A 16,330-nucleotide genomic window follows, 5' to 3' on the forward strand; every position below is an offset into this window, starting at 1 on the left:
TGAATTTGCTAAGGTACGAGCGCGAATACACTTTATATTACTGTGCAAAAAAACAGAGAAAAAACAGAAAAAAAGAAAAAAAGAAAAATTTGGCCTACATTTCCATTACCAAACGAAACACACGATCTATTTTCTCCGCATTCTCAGCTGCTGTTTCCACCTTCTTTCCACCATCTTCATCCGACACAATGACAACATCAACCCGCTTGAATTCATTGTCATGCCACTCAAACCTAGAATGAAGCTTGTGTGAAGCGTTCTGGCAAGTAACCTGGATAGGAACCATATAGTTGTGTTTGGGGCAACAAAACCAAAAATCAAAACCAGGATAACAGTCATGTGGGACAAAAATCGCATCCTCCTTGCTTGTCTTGATGTCACCATGTTGGACAGTGACACGCTTGACTTTTTGAAAATCCTCCCCAGGACGGGCAGAATGATCGCCCTCCACTATATTCGCCGAACAGTCTTGACCACCAATAAGCAACGTATACGGATTCGACTCTGGATCGTGCTCCCAAACTGCAACTCGTTGGTCCATTCGTTGTGACTTCCGCTTTAGCACCCTCTTCATCTCCGATAACCGAAACGCTCCTCCCTTAAACATATCCTTCTCCGCTATAACTTGTAATAGCTTACCCGCGGATCCTCTGGTCTTAGGATTCACCAAGAAAATTCAGAGAAGTTCAAGGCGCGTAGGTTTCTAACACCAGCTTTGCGACAGACTTGGATGCAAACTCGACACGAAAATCGCGACGGCTCTCATCACTAGGCTCTGCAATGAGTATCTTGTGAGAGAATTCGGTTTCAAAATAACCTGCACTCAGATTCCTAACCATGGTTCGGAGGCTCTCACCATTCATGCCGGAGAGTTTAGCTTTGATCTCTTCTCTGTAATCGTCTGGGTCGGTAGAGTGTTCGTAGGCTGAGCGCACATTGGGACCGAATTCGTCAAAGAAGTACCCCAATTGGTGTTCCGTTAGAAAACCTTTCCCCTTCTGACACCCTCGTCTATAAAGACCATTGTATTACGATTTACTTTCACGTCGATAGGGAGCAATGACTTACATTACAATGACTTCCTCCTTCAAACAGCACTGCATCCATAGAAGTTTAAAGTTTCCGTATTTGTCCCTGAATGTGAGTCGATCTTTTCGTGGTGGTGCCGCCATAATTAACTTCCGGGAGCACGAGACGCAGGCGTTGAGGAACGAAGTAGGCGGTTCTTTGTTATCCCGGTTACTGTCCACTAGAAACCAGGTATGTTGTGGCAGGAATCGGAGGCCATCGTACATTTTCGTACAGTAAAAGACTCCGGCGTCTTCAAATATCAAGAACTCGTTCGGTTGAAACTGCAGAACAGTCGTTTGTCGTGCAAGCAGGCGCAATGCAAGCACGTATAAAAGGAATAATGTCTTGCCTGTAGTACTAATGAGCACAAGTGCAAAACCCAATGTGATACCCTGCTCACCAATGCCGGGAGTGCCAGTGACAACAACTCCGCGGTTCAGCAGGTCCGGCTCAATTGCTTTGATGTCCAAATTTTCGAAAGGGTTTTGTGGAGGAAATGTTTCCGTGTCTGCCGTACTTTCGCTCTTATCGTGTTTATAGCCAGCGGCATCACCAAAACCCTCGCTGAAGCGACTGAAGATGCTGGACAACATTTTACGGTACTCATCCCGCACATAAACACTGTGACATTCATAAGGAGAGACCAAGACATCTGGAATGTCGTTCCCAAAGCACCATTCTAGTATGCAGGCTTGCTCTGGAACTGGTTCGAATATCCTGCGCTCTGCGTCGCGAATAACGGGCTCGAGCTTGAACACGGAGTGTGGATCTTGTGACTGCCACGCCTGGTCATACAGTGCAGCTAAAGATCCCCGGAAGTCGTTGACTCTTTTGACTACGTGTGCTTCAACGCCATTCTGGGTCAGGATGGACAAATCAGCGTTATTGGACATGGTAGGTGTGATGATAAGTACTGTCGAACACAACTGAGCAGACGTCGGACGAGACGAATGAGTGCAGTACCGTGATCAGATTAGAGAGACCGCATTTCCATAATGACGCACATACGTCCATTAAGTAAACTTATTGCTTATGTGATCAAGTTACTGAGTACAGATGCCGTACCTTACCGGAGGCTATGTGGCTGTGCTATTTGATCCGCATTCTGCAAACGCGATCACGCATTGAACCTTTCCACGGTTTCAACAAAGTGACACGTCAACTGTTGCCAGCATATAAACAATTCTTTCTGTAGAGCTTGCGCCCGCAGCTTTCCTTCCTCTCCTTGGTTGCTGCGTGTTTTCCAGCTCTCTGAGGTTGCATCGCAATGCGCATCCTCCGCCCTTTTCTCCTTACACTATCGGTTCTCTCGTCCTATGCCTATGCACAGGACCTGGATTCAGACAGTGTTCCCAAGCAGAAGCACGCATACCAAGTAAGGATTATATTTTTCATACACAATGCTTCGTTAGGCTCAACAATATATTTCCTCTTAGAGCGATGTTGCGCGGCTTCGAAAAATCGTGATTAACAGGTTTGTCCAATTCGCATCGCTGTTTAAGGCGTACCGTTAGCTGATCGACTTTTCTATACTAGCCTCTATTCACATCGGTACGGTAGAGGAAAAGCTACAATTTCTCGTCCGAACAATTCCTAACAATAACAACTTAGGGACGTCTTCCTTCGAGAACTCATTTCCAACGCAAACGATGCTCTAGAAAAGCTCAGGCTTACCAGCTTAACCGACAAACAAGTTTGGGATGGGGCTGAACCTTTAAATATTTCGATCAAAGCTGTCAAGGATGAAGATGGGCCTGGAGGACGTATTATTATTTCTGGTAAGAATACTCGATCACGGACAGTTTGAATAGTATAATTATAAAATCGTATTTAGATACTGGTATCGGAATGTCACCAGAGGAGCTGACTGCTAATCTTGTGAGTCGGTATTTGCTGTGTAGAATATGTGGATATGTCTCTCATTACGGGTATGCAGGGAACTCTCGCAAAATCCGGCACCACAGAATTCCTGCAAAAGGCAGAAAGCACTGACGGAACCAATTCTGGAAATCTTATCGGTGCTTTCGGCCTTGGTTTTTATTCCTCCTTCCTAGTGGCAGATCGTGTTTATGTGGCAAGTGTACCACCAAAAACTGCGCAGAATCCGAATCCTGTTCAGCATGTCTTCAGTTCCTCAGCCGATGATAGTGCGTTTGAGGTTTACCCTGATCCACGAGGGAACACTCTAGGAAGAGGGACGGAAATCACTCTTATCGTGAAGGATGAAGCGGTTGAGTTCTTGGATACTCATAAGCTTCAAGAGCTTGTGTGAGTTGCACAAGCATTACATCGCAGTCGTCGCGATGGTACTGATAACTCTGAAGGAATAAACACTCATCCTTTTCAACTACGTTCCCTATCTACCTCTTCCATCAGTATGAAGACGAAGTGCCTGTCGAGGATGAGGAATCACCTAGTCCCGAAGATACAGAAACCAAAGAGGAAATTCCTGAGGACAAGGACGAGGACGAGGCTGTTATCGAAGAGGTCTCCGATGACGAGTCCGATACGATAAAAGAGAAAGAAAAGAAGACTAAGAAAGTGATGGTTGATGAGTGGATGCATCTGAATCCGTTGCCTCCTGTCTGGTTGAGGTAAGTACTCTCATGTTGCTTATTGTCGCTTTCGTGGGCGTCAGTAACATTGGTTGTGTAGGGACCCTAAGGACGTCACAGACGAAGAATACTCTCTTTTGTACCAAGCGACCTTCCGTGACTTCACGCCTCCCTTGGCCTGGCAGCATTTCTCTGGAGACACTGGCTCTGGCGTCTCTTTTAAGGCGATCATTTTCGTTCCTTCTCGTCTGTTAGTATTACGATGCCATCCTCCCATGGACTCGGGACTGATACTGTGATATAGCGATGACAAGTTTTGGTCTGAACCTCTTAATATCCCAACGAAGGATATTCGTCTCCTAGTCAAACGCGTATTCATCACGAACGACTTCGGTAGCGATGAACCTCTACCTAAATGGGCAAGCTGGGTCAAAGTCATTATCGACGGTATGCTTTCCTCCAGCTCGGAGTGACTATCCTGATCAAAACGCCTCGTAGCCGACGATCTTCCACTCAACGTTTCGCGAGAGTCCTTGCAGCACACTAAGTTCCTTAAACAGATCAAACAGATCATCGTCAAGCGCGTCATCCAGTTGTTGACGAAGACTGCTGACGAAGACCCAGAAAAATTCGAGAAGATTCAGCACGCTTACGGACCAGTGATCAAACTCGGTGCGGTCGAAAGTGCACCGAACAGGGAGAAATTAGCTGCGCTTGCAAGGTTCCGTACGACTCAACGCGACTCCGCTTCTTTGGATCAGGTGAAATACTATACTGCCTTACTTTAAGATACTTTGACTAACCAGACGCATCGATAGTACTTGGAGAACCGTAAAAAGGGACAGAAACAGATCTTCTATCTCGCCGAAGTTGGCAAGCCAATCGATACACTGAAGAAGAGTATCTTTGTTGAGAAACTTGACGCTCGGGTAAGCCATTTCGTCCCGGCAGCAAGGATCTTCTTTCTGTTAATATGACTATTCTTTCTAGGGTTATGAGGTACTCCTGCTGAATGAACCTCTGGATGAAGTCCTTTTCCAGAATCTCAGGAGGTGGAAGTATGTGCCTAGTCAATTCAAATACTATTGCCTATTCTGACATGCTGGGCAGGAAAATCGCTTTCCAAGACGTTGCTAAAGCTGGACTAAAATTCGGTGATGAGGGTGAGACCAACTAGTCTATTAACACCACTTATAACTGATGTAATTCACAGATCTTGACGCTGAGGAAGAGAAGGAACAACAGCAGGAGCTCGCCGAAAAGTTCAAGCCGTTGACCGCATGGCTGAAGGACAAAGTACAGAATGTTGTCAGGGATGGTACGGTCCTTTTATCGATATGTACAATGCCGTTTTCTCATGCAGTTGTACAGTTGTCATTTCCAACAGGCTTGTCACAAGTCCTTGTGCGATCGTCGCTGACGAACATGGTTACACGGCCAACGTGGAGAAGCTGTTAAGTGCGTGTACTTACAGTCCTGTATTTGGGATCGCGTCGTAACAATACGTGTACCTTTCAGATGCTGCCAACAAGAGGCAAGGTGGTGGTGGCCTTGACTTCATGCATGAGTATGCGAAGAAACAGAAGCTCCTGGAGATCAACCCTAGATCTCCTCTCATTCAAGGTCTTCTTCGCCGAGTAGAGCAGCTCCCTGGCGAGGATGAGGACCGCGATGTTGATGCTGAGACTGAGTTGGAGGAGGTTACGACCATCCTTATTGACGGCGCACTCGTTCGCTCTGGATTTGATGTTCCTGACTCAAACGAGTACGTTCGACTATCGCATAGCTTTTTGCAGCCGGTTTATTGTTTTGAATAGGTTCTTCTCTCGTGTCGACAAGGTGCTTCGTAGATCGCTTGGTGTATCCGAGACTGCGAAGGCCGACGACTCAGTGAAGCCCGCACCACCCGTCGACCCCGAGCTTCCGTCTGACGATGAGCTGGAGGCCGATACTTCCTCCTCATCTCAGCCGGTGCCTAAACCCACCACTAAGAGTTCAGGTGGCTTCCATATCGAACTCCCTGACGAGCTGAAGGAGCATGTATCTATTGAGTTGGAAGAGATCCTGGATGATGAGCCACTTCATGATGAGCTTTGATCAGCGTGTGTTGTAGTCTAGATTTAAAAAAGGGTTTTGTGTGTTTCTCGGTTATAAAGTCAGTTCAATAATAAATCGGTAAATGACGCTTTGGGTAAAGGGACAGCGCCTTGATGAGATGATGTTCACGTGCCGAGTGCTGGCAAATGAATGCCGCGTAGCCGCCACGCTCATCTACTCACCGTTCCCTCATTCGTTTCATATTTTCACTCCTTCCTCCCTCTTCTAACTGTCGTATCTGCCGTCGAAACGGTCTGCTGCGCCTCCGGCCGTCTCTGTCATGGCCTCGTTCTCCCGCATACAGCTTGCAGCGGCTCTGCTAGGTATGACTGTCTGCGATACGCTCTAAGCGCGACACTTACAATACACTCGTGTCTCTTCGCTTTAAGAATATGACAATGATCCAGATAATCCGCATGCACCGCGCAAGTCTGCTTACGATAGCGCTATATTTGCGCACTTGCGGAGAGCAAATGGGAACATCCATTCGACGAAACAAGAACCCCAGCAGAGTCCCAATTTATTGGGCGTGAAGTTGCCTAGCGAATCGGGACCGCCGAGCGAAGCGAATATGGAAATGAGGAGAAGATCTAAATCGTCCATCGATATGCTGCATAATCCTTTTGGGGGAGATGAAGAGGAGGAGCGAGAGGAAGAGGAGGAGGAGGAGGAGGAGGAGGAGGAAGAGGTCGAGGTCGACCTTGCCTCCTGGGGCCTTGACTCAATTATGCCCGGAGAAAAGCCCAGTAAGAAATCGAAGGGTGCGAAGGGAAAGGCGAAATCGGAAATACTGGGCAAAACGACTGGTACTGGTCCCAGGCCTGGTGTGGGACGTCCGAACCATTCTCGCACAATGAGCATGCCGCTTGCGGAATTCGGAGAGGGCGGCGCTTTCCTAGACTCGGGGCCTAGTGGACGTCGTAACACCATCTCTGACCCAGCGAACTTTGAGGAGATGGGTGTTCTAGAGAAACCTGGAGAGCGTCAGAGATTCTCGTCTCACCCGCTGATTGAGAATCTGCCTGTCCGACCACCCCTCCATTCTCTATCCTCTTTTGAACAGAGGAGAGATACAGTCCCATTTCCAACTTCTTCTTCCTCCCCTGCTGCCGGTCAGAGCGAGGCGAATATTCTCGGTGATTCTCGCTCTGCATCTCGGTTGAATCTGTTATCAGAAGAGGAATCAAATCCTTTCACTATCCCGCCTCCACCGCCATCTCGGGCTTCGCGATTCGATCCCAAGTCCATGGCTCATGCGCGAACAATGTCAAATGCGACAAGACTCTCAGTGGGGCCGTCGCAGCAACTTGCTTACGACGATGATAAGGAGAACAACTACTCGCATCGTGCTCCTTCGAGAGCTTCTATCTTGGACGTCAAGTCAAGTCGCGATAGGCGCATATCTACAGCTTCTTTCGGCACCCGCGATATACTCGATGATGATTTCCAGTCTGCTTATGGAGGAGATGCCTTCGTGGAAGACTACCCTCCCCGCGACCGACGTTACTCTCGTCTAGATATAATGCGTCCAAAAGTCTTGGTCATGCCCAGCCCACTTCAGATGCAAACCGTGGCTCCTGCACCTGCACCCAAAGTGACCCGTACCAAAGATGGCTTCCTAGACTCAACGGATGGACGGCCGATGCCACCTGGAGCTCGTGCGTCTCGCATGTCGATGATTGCACCACCTTCATCGGGTGGTAGCGTCCCTGTAGCAGCAAACTCATTCACTCCGAACCCGCGTCTCAGTTTAACCGCTTCTCAACTCTTATTCCGGAACACCTTGATGGTGGACGGTCAGAGGGACGTATCATATAACGATATTGACGGTAATCTAGAACGAGCCGTTGAGGATGGCGAGCAAGTCAAATTGGACTTCCCAGAAGAACCGGAGAGACCTGCAGTCAATACTGCTACTGGACTAACGCCTGCTGAGGAGGCCAAGCTCCTGGCTAGGCCGCCCGGCAAGCTCTTCGGCCGAAGTCTCATTGATGATCTCGAGGCTAGAAAGCAGGAGATGCGAAGCAAGCAGAGGTAGGTACTTCAATCGATGAATTCAAGGCTTCAACTGAAACATTCGTATAGGGTATTTACTGGAGACCAACGTCCGTCTATGATGCAGAGGGGCAGCATGATTAGGTCGAGTACGTTTATTGACCAAACCACCCTTCCGGCAAGACCCAACATGCCTTCACGTATGCCTACCGCACAGACCGATACGTCACTAACTAGGCGAGGTTCTCGCGGTGGTAAACCTCTCTTGGAGATTGATGACGATGGCAAGATTGCGGAGACGACTGAACGTCGTGAAGCTCGGATGGCCCAAACGAAATCTGTCTTCGGTGTCGATACACTCTGGGAGAGGGAGATGGCTAAACTCAAGGAGATTGAAGCTCAGGAGGAGAAGGACGCGGAGGAAGCGAGACGGCGGGAAGAGGAGGAGGAAATGAGGAAAGCGAAGAAGAAAAAGAAGAAAGGTAGTAGGGCTCGAGATTCACATCTCGACGTCCAGGAGGAAGGGAGCGCCGAGTTCTCTCAATCCCCTACCTCGCCAGGTGTTCCTTCCGTTTCTCCTCAGGCCACCGACGAACGTCCGCCATCGCTGTCATTACCTGCTATCCCAGTAGTTACTTCGAGAAGGCGAGCAGTTCCCGAGCCCGTTGACGAAGAATCGGATAACGAGAGTAGCGCGAGCGAGGCAGGTATGCCAACTCAAAACGCTGCCGTGCAAGAAGGACTTGTCGATCAATGGGTTTCCGACGATGAAAAGAAGCCTGCTGAAGCGCCTAAAGTTAGCTTTGACAAACCTCGTATCTCCCTTCCACCTGATGATGACAGCGACGAGGACCTTCCGCTTTCCGTGACGCTGCAGCGCGCGACACAGAAATTATCGTCTCCTAGGTCTCATCCAGATGATGACTCTGACGAAGATAGGCCGCTGTCAATGATGCTCCTTAACAAGCCCAACTCTTCCTCATCCTTCAGGATACCTTCCTCTGGTCCGAGCGAGCCTAACAAGTCGCTAGTGGACGATAAGGACGATGACGACGATGATGTCCCACTTGGGATCAGGGCCTCTCGTCTACCACCCGGAGCTTCTCAAATATCCGGAATTTCCAGTCTCTCGGCGGTTGGACGTGGGGACAATGACGATGACGATCGTCCTCTCAGCATGCATCCCTCGCAACTCCGAAAGTCCCAGTTCCAAATGCTCGCGCAGGTGCAACAACAACAGCAGCAGATGTTCCAGGCACAAATGACGAACTCGATGATGTTCCCGCACCCGCCGTCGATGATGTTCATGATGCCGCCTCAACATACGCCATTCATTCAGCCGGCGTCAGTACAACAAGATACTAACAAGTTTAGTTCTGTTGATAGGTGGAGGCATGACGTTGCCGTTGAAGGCCAGAACTAAAACCCTTCCGAACTCCTCGTTTTCGTCTTTCTTTTTTGTTTCTTGCTGCTCTGACGTATCACACTAGCTTTCATGCAACTCCTCTCCATTCACGGACTACTAGTAGTCTCACGGACATTTTTGGCTCTACTAATCTATCGTTTTTTCTTGGTCGCAAACCCCTGCGTTCCTATCCTTACCCATTACCAATTACCCGTTCGATTTCACCACGTATTTCTTTCTCTCTTTTTGGGCATTACTATCACTATCATTTCATCATTCATGCCATAAAGTCGAGCGAGCTTCCATGCATCTTGTGATCATTACAAATGACAAAAAAGAATATGTTTTTGTGACCAATGTCCATGCACAAAAGCAGGCGGAAGCGGGAGCAGCAGAAGCAGCAGGAGTCAAAATACACAAGGCCTTTCATCAAAACCAAGAGAGTGGACATGCAGTTGATTACACAATGTGCTTGCAGAGGAGAAGAGAGAGAGAGAGAGACAGAAAGAAATAAGAGATAGCAAAGGTAACAACTAAAAGAAAGCAGAGGTGAGGTGGAAAAAGGGAGAATTGGACAACTACATACTAACTGACTGACTAACTACTAAACTGGATAATGCGAATAAGTGGCGAGCGAACGTCCGAATGGTGAATAGTGAATGAATGGGTGGGATGGAATGCACTACGACTAATATATCAAATAATCACGACGGGTTTGTTATCCAAAGCTTGCGCTTCGGTACTGTGACGATCGAGACATCGCGACGAGCCATCTCCTCTTCAATGCGTCTTTGCTGTGTCTCCTCGTCCTCGTCATCACCGTCGAAGCGGTGCCCGCCATGGCTATTAGATGAAAGGAGGTCCTCCTCTTGGGTAGAAACCGCTCGCCTAACCGGCGGCTGGTGGAATGTATAAGGACTACGAGGTTCAGTGGGGAATGCATATAATTCGTTCCTCGATAACGGTCGAGACGATGGAGCGGAACATGGATCTGGAGCCTGTGAGGCTTCATTATGGTATCGGAGACTGGATAGAAGTACCGAGAGGATTGAAGCTCTCGGCATACCTTTCCATGCAAGGAGGATAAGGATGCTATAAAATGCAATAGTCCAAACAAGGAATACGGCAAACGCGGCCTTCGGAGCGCGTTCCCAAAGTTGGACGAGGACGACAATGCAAATGCCAAAGATTGCGGCGTGGAGAAGGACATGTAGGATGGACAAGGGACGGGGAGGGAGAATGGGGCGAGGACGCGGGGTAGTTGTCCTAGAAGTGGGACGAAGGTCAGCACTCGGTGTTGCGGCTTGGGCACGGTCAAGCTGGGTGAGGGCGTAATCAAGATCACTCTGTACACAGCCTGTGAATAAGCACTGTATATAGTTGAGGATGGAGTCACTCACGAATGCGGCGACGTTGTGCCGCCTGTCAAGCCAATTCAGATCGCTAAGACTACGTGGCATGCTCGCTTGCACACTGTGTCCACCCTCGCTAGACAGTGCATTCCATGCCGAGCCGCTTAACCTTCTGGGACGATTGCCTCTGTTAAGAACCTCGAAGCTGCGCTTTGTATCGTTACCGTTGAGGGAATCCTGCGGGCCACTACTTTCGGTCGAATGTCGTTCCTTTTTGTGTCCGTACCACAGATGTCCACCAAAGAACGAACGTCTACGGGTTCGAGACTCCGTCACCGGAGAATCTGGCTGCGTCATCTGCGTAACATCCGGAGATGAAGCCGTCGCTCGATGTCCGTTCATCGCCTTCTCCCTCGCTGGGGTCATGAGAGCTGTGAATCCTGTCTCGTTCGAGTCCTGTCGCTCTCGTTCCTTAACTTGTTCGGAATTGATAAGGGCTTGCTTTGGGCGTTTGCGCCTTCTTATAAACGAAAGGGCGAATAAAAGTGGCAGCGCGCCATACAGAATGGCAAAGAATGCAAGAGCCGCTTTACCGTGGTTCGTCTTCAGGAAGAGGCTCGTGGAAGATCTCTTCCTCAAGGAACCACCTGAAGTTGAGGAGATTGTTGTAAATGCGAGGACCACGCCAGCAATACCCACAGCAAAAGCTGCAAGTCCTGTCAAGCCAGCAAGCCAAATAAAGCCGACGCGAGGGCTAGTCAAAGCTCCCGCAGCCGTCAATGGCATCGACATTCGGTAGAACACCAGTGCCGCCAATAGAAGCGCCACCGATACTGGGGACGACACCTTATGGCCAGCCCCAGTATCATATGGGAAGAACTTTTGTCCAGAGCTTCCTGGAGACGTAGGAGTGGCTGGAGATGAAGATGAGGGTCCGGAACTCGAAGACGTCGCAGCTGGGGAGAGGGCTTGTGCACACGATGTGAGGTATTGCACTGTTACTCCAGTCCCAGAAGCATCAGCGCCTGAACCTAGCTGCCCGTTGCCGAATCCAGACCATGTCCCATTTGATTCGGTGATCTGACCCCGGTACCCTCGCAAAACCCACACGTCGGAGAGATAATTTCCATTGGCGTCTTTCCCTCCAAAGACCAGTATATCTGAGCCCACTGACGGATTGGCTCCAACGAGCGCGTTTGCCGATGAAAATGCAACAGCGCCTTCTCGAGGTGCGGGGTATTTAACGGTACCAGAAGAGGGATCTCCAGCAGGAATGACGCGAGTCCATACACCAGTATCAACGTCGAGGATGTCCTGGTATTTTCTCGATTAAATATAACTCTTTTGGTACACACAATGGTTTCGAGAATCTCACCACTTCACCGCGGTTCAAACCGTTGCCATCATCCCAAAGTGAAATGTTGAAAGTCCCCAAGAGCATGAGCGCTTGAGTAGCAAAGCTCGACGAAGCCAGGTTTAGATTTGGAACAATCACTGCATTTTAATTAGACGTGATCCTATTCAAAGAATGAACAAGGGAAATACCTGGCCCGACACGAGGAGCAGGACAACCATCAGGTGAAATGTCCCTCGTAGCATTTACATTTAGCACATGGGAATCCTGCTGCGCACACGTGTTATCGGTAGAGCTAGTGGAGGGACAACCACCAGCGGCTACAACCAGAGCAGAGGGCATAACAGTACCGCCTTGGCGTACACGAGTTGGGAGACTGTCCGAAAATTGTATTTGCTTCCAACTGCCAACTACGTTATTCGCATTGTTAGATGTCAAGACTCCAGCGACCTCGAACTCCCAGACATCTGATAAGGACAGTGCATTCTGTCCATCATCACCACCAGCGAGATAGAAGGTATTGTTGGGTCCTTGTACATTCAGATCGGTAACTGGGCTGGCCGTCACATCGATGCCGCCAGAGGCGCTATACCGGGGAGATGGACCACCGGGAGATATATTTATTTCTGTCCAGAATTGGTTGATGTAATCGAATTCCTGAAAAGTGAGGTTCAGAAGGTGACATGCTGGAATGTTGTGTCATACTCACCCAAGCATCCGAAAGCGGTTGACCGTTCTGGCCCTTGCCCCCGATGACTACGTGGCCATGGCGGCTGCACAGGTTAATAGAAGCAAGATTAGGATTATGTCAGAAGGCACCAAAGGTATAGAAGGTAGGTAGACGTTTGGCCAACTTACTTGCTCGCAGCAAAATCGTCTCCACTAATAGCCATGCTTCTTGGAGGCGGTTTTACATCGGCCAAAGTGTCAACAGTTGAATGGGGGGAGAACCATGAAAGACCAGAGAGATTGAGACTGGAAAATGAAGCGTTAGTGACAAAGGGGGCCGATGGAACGGGAAAACTCTAGAGACTAACAGATATGTTTGTTGCTGTGGAAAGCCGTTGGACTCGCCACCAAATATTAAGATAGTACGAGAAGTAGGATCAAAGCCGATAGATGCATAACTTAGTCCAGGAGGAGCAGGAGAGCCAGTAATCTGGTTAGTGATTTCGAGCCATTGGAGAGGGGGTACCGGGGTATTCGTAGCAGGAGCAGCATGGACTGCCGGGAAGAGAGCGACATCGAGCAAGGTCAAGAGCAGAACGAGTCTTGATTTTGAGCAAAGGTCCATATCATTAGGGGAGAGAGAGGACGCCGAGAGACGATGGCGACGATGGTGAGACCCAAGAGGGCCCACTTGAGTGAGCGTTGAGAGCAAAGAACACGCGAGAAATAGACCGATAGGCGTGCCGGCAAGAATAACCTCTGCCTCGTTTTCTTCCCACGGTTTCCGTAATATAATAAATAATTCTGAGCAGCATTATACTTCCGGCATCGGCCAATTGCAGCCGCTGCCTGCTTCCCGCCAGACAAACCCTAACTATATGCGTTCTGCCAGCTCACACAGAGCGTGGATTGTCTACTTGTTCTTGTAGTATTCGTCACGCCGATCGCGTCGAAATACATTTCTGTTTAAACGTGTAATTAGCGAATTGATCTGCCTACTAGACATAAACAAACAAACTAAAATAAGGGCGGGTGCAGCGCATTAGGAAAGCCATTGTACAGCCTTGTTAGCGCAATTAGTAGCCCGTGCGCTATTGTATCCACGATCGTCTCCTTCCTCTCGACTCTTCCCGGCGTCTCAGCTCTTCTTATGATACCACGATGCAGGATTCAATGCCAGACTACCCTGAACAGGATGAAACAGGTGGTGACGGACTTCCGACCTATGAGGATTTAGCTGCACAAAAGGGGCCGAATTCAAGATTCGGGAGGTGGAAAGGTTGGGTTGAGAAGCGGTCAGTTACGGCCTAGTTTGATTGCATCTCTAGGTGCTGACGTGGTTTATCCAGAGCTGCAGAACGATTCGCAGACATAACGCCTGAAGAGCGGGCTCGACGGCGTGAAAGAGGGTGGGGCGAAGGGGTGTGTGTTTCATGCATCTGCGCTTTCGACTTTCATTCTCAACCTATATCTATTCCTCGCTTTTAGGTCTATGAAGCCGAAGAGGCCACAGAAAGCAGGAATGTACTGCGACCCGAACCGGTTGTGCACTTGCAGCCTCCAGCATCCATATACTCACAAGATTCACACTGGTCTGCACCCACCCTCCTCATACCTAATGCTAAACCACCGTCCTACTATCCCTCTCGACCTCAACCGGAAACACCTGTTCCTGCCAGTGGAGAACCTCTGCTTCCATCTCATTTGAAAGTATTTCAGTTCGGATCAAGGTTCTTACCTCATACGACATATCCTATGAATGCCTTACTTCCACTTTTGGGCGACCGTCTGTTACTCATTGGACACGATAATGGATTATCTGTTCTTGACATGTTTCCCAGCGGAGACCCAGAAACATCCAGCCCAGCTGACGCACAAGTTCGGCATATCTGGGAAGGAGAAGGGTGCGTTGCTCTGTCAAACCGTTTCTGAGAATTTCCGCCAGAGCGCTGATGCACTGCTATTAGAGTGTACCAACTAGAACTACTTGAATTTCAGGATACCGGTGACCTTACACCGCACGGTGTCGTTCTAGCTCTTGTCGGTTCAGAAGTTGAATCTCCCACAAATTCAAAGGAGCGAGATGTCATTCGTTCCATTCGCATGTACAACTTATCAAGTCTCACGAGTTTGGCTCGGTGGGCCACTACACAGAAAGTCCGTAATTGAATTCATTGCAAATCCTATCTAAAGCAATCACTGATCGACTCATTTTTTTATCTAGAATACCAAGCCGCTTGATCTGAGACGCCCAGCACATTGGAATCCTCAGCAAGCGACGCAGAAGAAGCACAAACACAACTCCAGCATTAATCTGATCAAATCTCTTATTTCCGATGGCCAGAACGACAGTGAACCGCAGTCCTCTTATCCTTCTCGTGCCGGTAAACGCGCTAGCACAGCTCTGAATATGAAACGCCAAGAATCTGCCTCATCGGTGGAATCCTCATGGGACGTCATTGATGAGTTACCACTCCGATGGGCAACGGACTTTGTACCTTTAGCATCAGCTGGTTCACGTCTTTTAAATTCTAATGTTTTGTTCTTCGAGCTGTGGAGAGGCGAGTCCAACAATGGTCGGGGACCCTCGTCACTCGCCATAGCTACGAAGCAGAGTATCCTGCTGTATGAGACGCCGAAGGGTGAACGAGCATTTCGATTTGTCAAAGTCAGTCAAATACTTGAGCCTCATTACGTGAACTCATCCTCCTTTCCAGGAATTTTACGCGCCTTTGTGTCCACGAAATTTAAGTTTCGTATTCCAGCGTGCTTCGGAGACAATTGTCTTAAGGAGCGTATCTGCATCTTCTCAGCAGTCTCAGAAAAGTGCATATAGCCCGGACAACGTAGACGGGTCTCGGCGATTCTCATCTGTCCGGCAGTCGCTTGATTATCCTCGAGAACGAAATCCTCCTAGGTCTCCTTCTCCTTTACCCGACTATGGCGCCCAGCTGTCACTTTTTGTTGTTTTCGACAAGAAGGCGGGACTTATCCGACTTGCAGATGCCGCTGTTGGCGAAGTAGAACTTAACGATGATAGTCCAAAGGACCTCTTTTCGCCCATAGGCACTTCACCACGGCGTTCCTTCATTCGCGAACACAAGGGGATCTGGCTACCCCCTACTTTGGAGGAACTTCCTTTAGCGTCCTCGGAAGGTGTAAGCGTAAAGCCGGTATACATCTTAACAAGGGGAAAACAAACACATGTAATCCCTTCTCCAATTCCAACGCCTCTATCGAACTGCCCACCTCTATACGCAGTAACATGGCAACAAGCTCCAAGCCAAGTCTGCCACCGCATCTGCTCACCTCTCGACGACCCCGCATTCCTCCAAATCATCGGATTCGGCGAATACGGCATCGAGGTACACGAAATACCGCTATCAGTCTTCTCCAAGGGTAAGAGCAAGGGCAAGGGTCGCGCCGAGGAGCCCGTCCACGCTCAAATTGACATCGGTGGCGACGTCGCATTTCTCTTCCGCGGCGGTCAATGGCACGAGCCGCGCCGTTTCCTTGCGCGTGCAGATTCATTCATGTCAACCAGCACAGCCAGTACAGTACGTCCGGGTGGTCTAAGAAAGAGCGCCGAGGACGGGTTCTACGCAAGCTGTAGAAAGGGACTTGAGGATTGGAGAGTATTTTGGTTGGGCGGTGAGGAAAGGGACGATTATGGACCTTCGGACATTTGATGTTTCTCTCTCCGGTACGGACATGGACATAAATACATATCACATCCTGGATTCACCGTGCTCGCCACACGTCTCCATCTCCATCTCCACTCATAATAATAAGCTTTTGTTTGTTTACCCTTGATATGCACTTCATAATTTTG

The 16,330-nt window shown here is 49.1% G+C and overlaps 5 protein-coding genes across 5 annotated transcripts; 3 read left to right on the forward strand and 2 right to left on the reverse strand.

Moving 5' to 3' along the window:
- Positions 1 to 143: 143 nt before the first annotated feature.
- Positions 144 to 1,998, reverse strand: FOMMEDRAFT_21766 (uncharacterized protein). The gene is made up of 3 exons (XM_007268589.1): positions 1,472 to 1,998; positions 1,069 to 1,420; positions 144 to 1,011 (listed from the first exon to the last, which is right to left on the reverse strand). The coding sequence occupies exons 1-3, from the start codon at positions 1,962 to 1,964 to the stop codon at positions 687 to 689; spliced, it is 1,170 nt and encodes a 389-aa protein (XP_007268651.1). The 5' UTR covers positions 1,965 to 1,998; the 3' UTR covers positions 144 to 686.
- Positions 1,999 to 2,255: 257 nt separating this feature from the next.
- On the forward strand, positions 2,256 to 5,802 carry FOMMEDRAFT_126253 (heat shock protein Hsp90). The gene is made up of 17 exons (XM_007268590.1): positions 2,256 to 2,446; positions 2,508 to 2,545; positions 2,608 to 2,622; positions 2,683 to 2,849; positions 2,906 to 2,949; positions 3,008 to 3,339; positions 3,396 to 3,665; positions 3,727 to 3,876; positions 3,931 to 4,073; positions 4,125 to 4,387; positions 4,445 to 4,555; positions 4,617 to 4,684; positions 4,737 to 4,789; positions 4,840 to 4,944; positions 4,998 to 5,084; positions 5,145 to 5,391; positions 5,444 to 5,802. Exons 1-17 carry the CDS (start codon positions 2,339 to 2,341, stop codon positions 5,721 to 5,723), a joined length of 2,481 nt encoding a protein of 826 aa, XP_007268652.1. The 5' UTR covers positions 2,256 to 2,338; the 3' UTR covers positions 5,724 to 5,802.
- Positions 5,803 to 5,910: 108 nt separating this feature from the next.
- FOMMEDRAFT_142022 (uncharacterized protein) lies at positions 5,911 to 9,356 on the forward strand. The gene is made up of 3 exons (XM_007268591.1): positions 5,911 to 6,046; positions 6,113 to 7,757; positions 7,809 to 9,356. The coding sequence occupies exons 1-3, from the start codon at positions 6,004 to 6,006 to the stop codon at positions 9,139 to 9,141; spliced, it is 3,021 nt and encodes a 1,006-aa protein (XP_007268653.1). The 5' UTR covers positions 5,911 to 6,003; the 3' UTR covers positions 9,142 to 9,356.
- A 158-nt stretch (positions 9,357 to 9,514) lies between these two features.
- On the reverse strand, positions 9,515 to 13,123 carry FOMMEDRAFT_21769 (uncharacterized protein; the record flags this gene model as incomplete). The annotated part of the gene is made up of 7 exons (XM_007268592.1): positions 9,515 to 10,469; positions 10,524 to 11,789; positions 11,851 to 11,969; positions 12,021 to 12,486; positions 12,539 to 12,602; positions 12,688 to 12,804; positions 12,867 to 13,123. The coding sequence occupies 7 exons, from the start codon at positions 13,121 to 13,123 to the stop codon at positions 9,828 to 9,830; spliced, it is 2,931 nt and encodes a 976-aa protein (XP_007268654.1). The 3' UTR covers positions 9,515 to 9,827.
- Positions 13,124 to 13,587: 464 nt separating this feature from the next.
- Positions 13,588 to 16,329, forward strand: FOMMEDRAFT_111155 (uncharacterized protein). Its single transcript, XM_007268593.1, has 6 exons — positions 13,588 to 13,793; positions 13,848 to 13,920; positions 13,987 to 14,402; positions 14,466 to 14,655; positions 14,723 to 15,166; positions 15,216 to 16,329. Exons 1-6 carry the CDS (start codon positions 13,660 to 13,662, stop codon positions 16,185 to 16,187), a joined length of 2,229 nt encoding a protein of 742 aa, XP_007268655.1. The 5' UTR covers positions 13,588 to 13,659; the 3' UTR covers positions 16,188 to 16,329.
- Position 16,330: the final 1 nt, after the last annotated feature.

This window comes from Fomitiporia mediterranea (assembly GCF_000271605.1).
Source record: "Fomitiporia mediterranea MF3/22 unplaced genomic scaffold FOMMEscaffold_8, whole genome shotgun sequence".
In the NCBI taxonomy this organism is placed as follows: Eukaryota; Fungi; Basidiomycota; class Agaricomycetes; order Hymenochaetales; family Hymenochaetaceae; genus Fomitiporia; species Fomitiporia mediterranea.

What these genes read in the sequence shown, in the direction of transcription:
- FOMMEDRAFT_21766 (XM_007268589.1), bottom strand. Translation starts at nt 1,964, where the DNA reads ATGTCCAATAACGCTGATTTGTCCATCCTGACCCAGAATGGCGTTGAA. An exon ending in CACTGGCACTCCCGGCATTG is followed by an intron (nt 1,421 to 1,471) that starts GTGAGCAGGGTA and finishes TTAGTACTACAG; the next exon opens with GCAAGACATTATTCCTTTTA. An exon ending in AAGGAGGAAGTCATTGTAAT is followed by an intron (nt 1,012 to 1,068) that starts GTAAGTCATTGC and finishes TGGTCTTTATAG; the next exon opens with ACGAGGGTGTCAGAAGGGGA.
- FOMMEDRAFT_126253 (XM_007268590.1), top strand. Translation starts at nt 2,339, where the DNA reads ATGCGCATCCTCCGCCCTTTTCTCCTTACACTATCGGTTCTCTCGTCC. An exon ending in ATTTTCGTTCCTTCTCGTCT is followed by an intron (nt 3,877 to 3,930) that starts GTTAGTATTACG and finishes ACTGTGATATAG; the next exon opens with CGATGACAAGTTTTGGTCTG. An exon ending in ACAGAATGTTGTCAGGGATG is followed by an intron (nt 4,945 to 4,997) that starts GTACGGTCCTTT and finishes GCAGTTGTACAG; the next exon opens with TTGTCATTTCCAACAGGCTT.
- FOMMEDRAFT_142022 (XM_007268591.1), top strand. Translation starts at nt 6,004, where the DNA reads ATGGCCTCGTTCTCCCGCATACAGCTTGCAGCGGCTCTGCTAG. An exon ending in GCTTGCAGCGGCTCTGCTAG is followed by an intron (nt 6,047 to 6,112) that starts GTATGACTGTCT and finishes CTTCGCTTTAAG; the next exon opens with AATATGACAATGATCCAGAT. An exon ending in GAGATGCGAAGCAAGCAGAG is followed by an intron (nt 7,758 to 7,808) that starts GTAGGTACTTCA and finishes ACATTCGTATAG; the next exon opens with GGTATTTACTGGAGACCAAC.
- FOMMEDRAFT_111155 (XM_007268593.1), top strand. Translation starts at nt 13,660, where the DNA reads ATGCAGGATTCAATGCCAGACTACCCTGAACAGGATGAAACAGGTGGT. An exon ending in AAAGGTTGGGTTGAGAAGCG is followed by an intron (nt 13,794 to 13,847) that starts GTCAGTTACGGC and finishes TGGTTTATCCAG; the next exon opens with AGCTGCAGAACGATTCGCAG. An exon ending in AAAGAGGGTGGGGCGAAGGG is followed by an intron (nt 13,921 to 13,986) that starts GTGTGTGTTTCA and finishes CCTCGCTTTTAG; the next exon opens with GTCTATGAAGCCGAAGAGGC.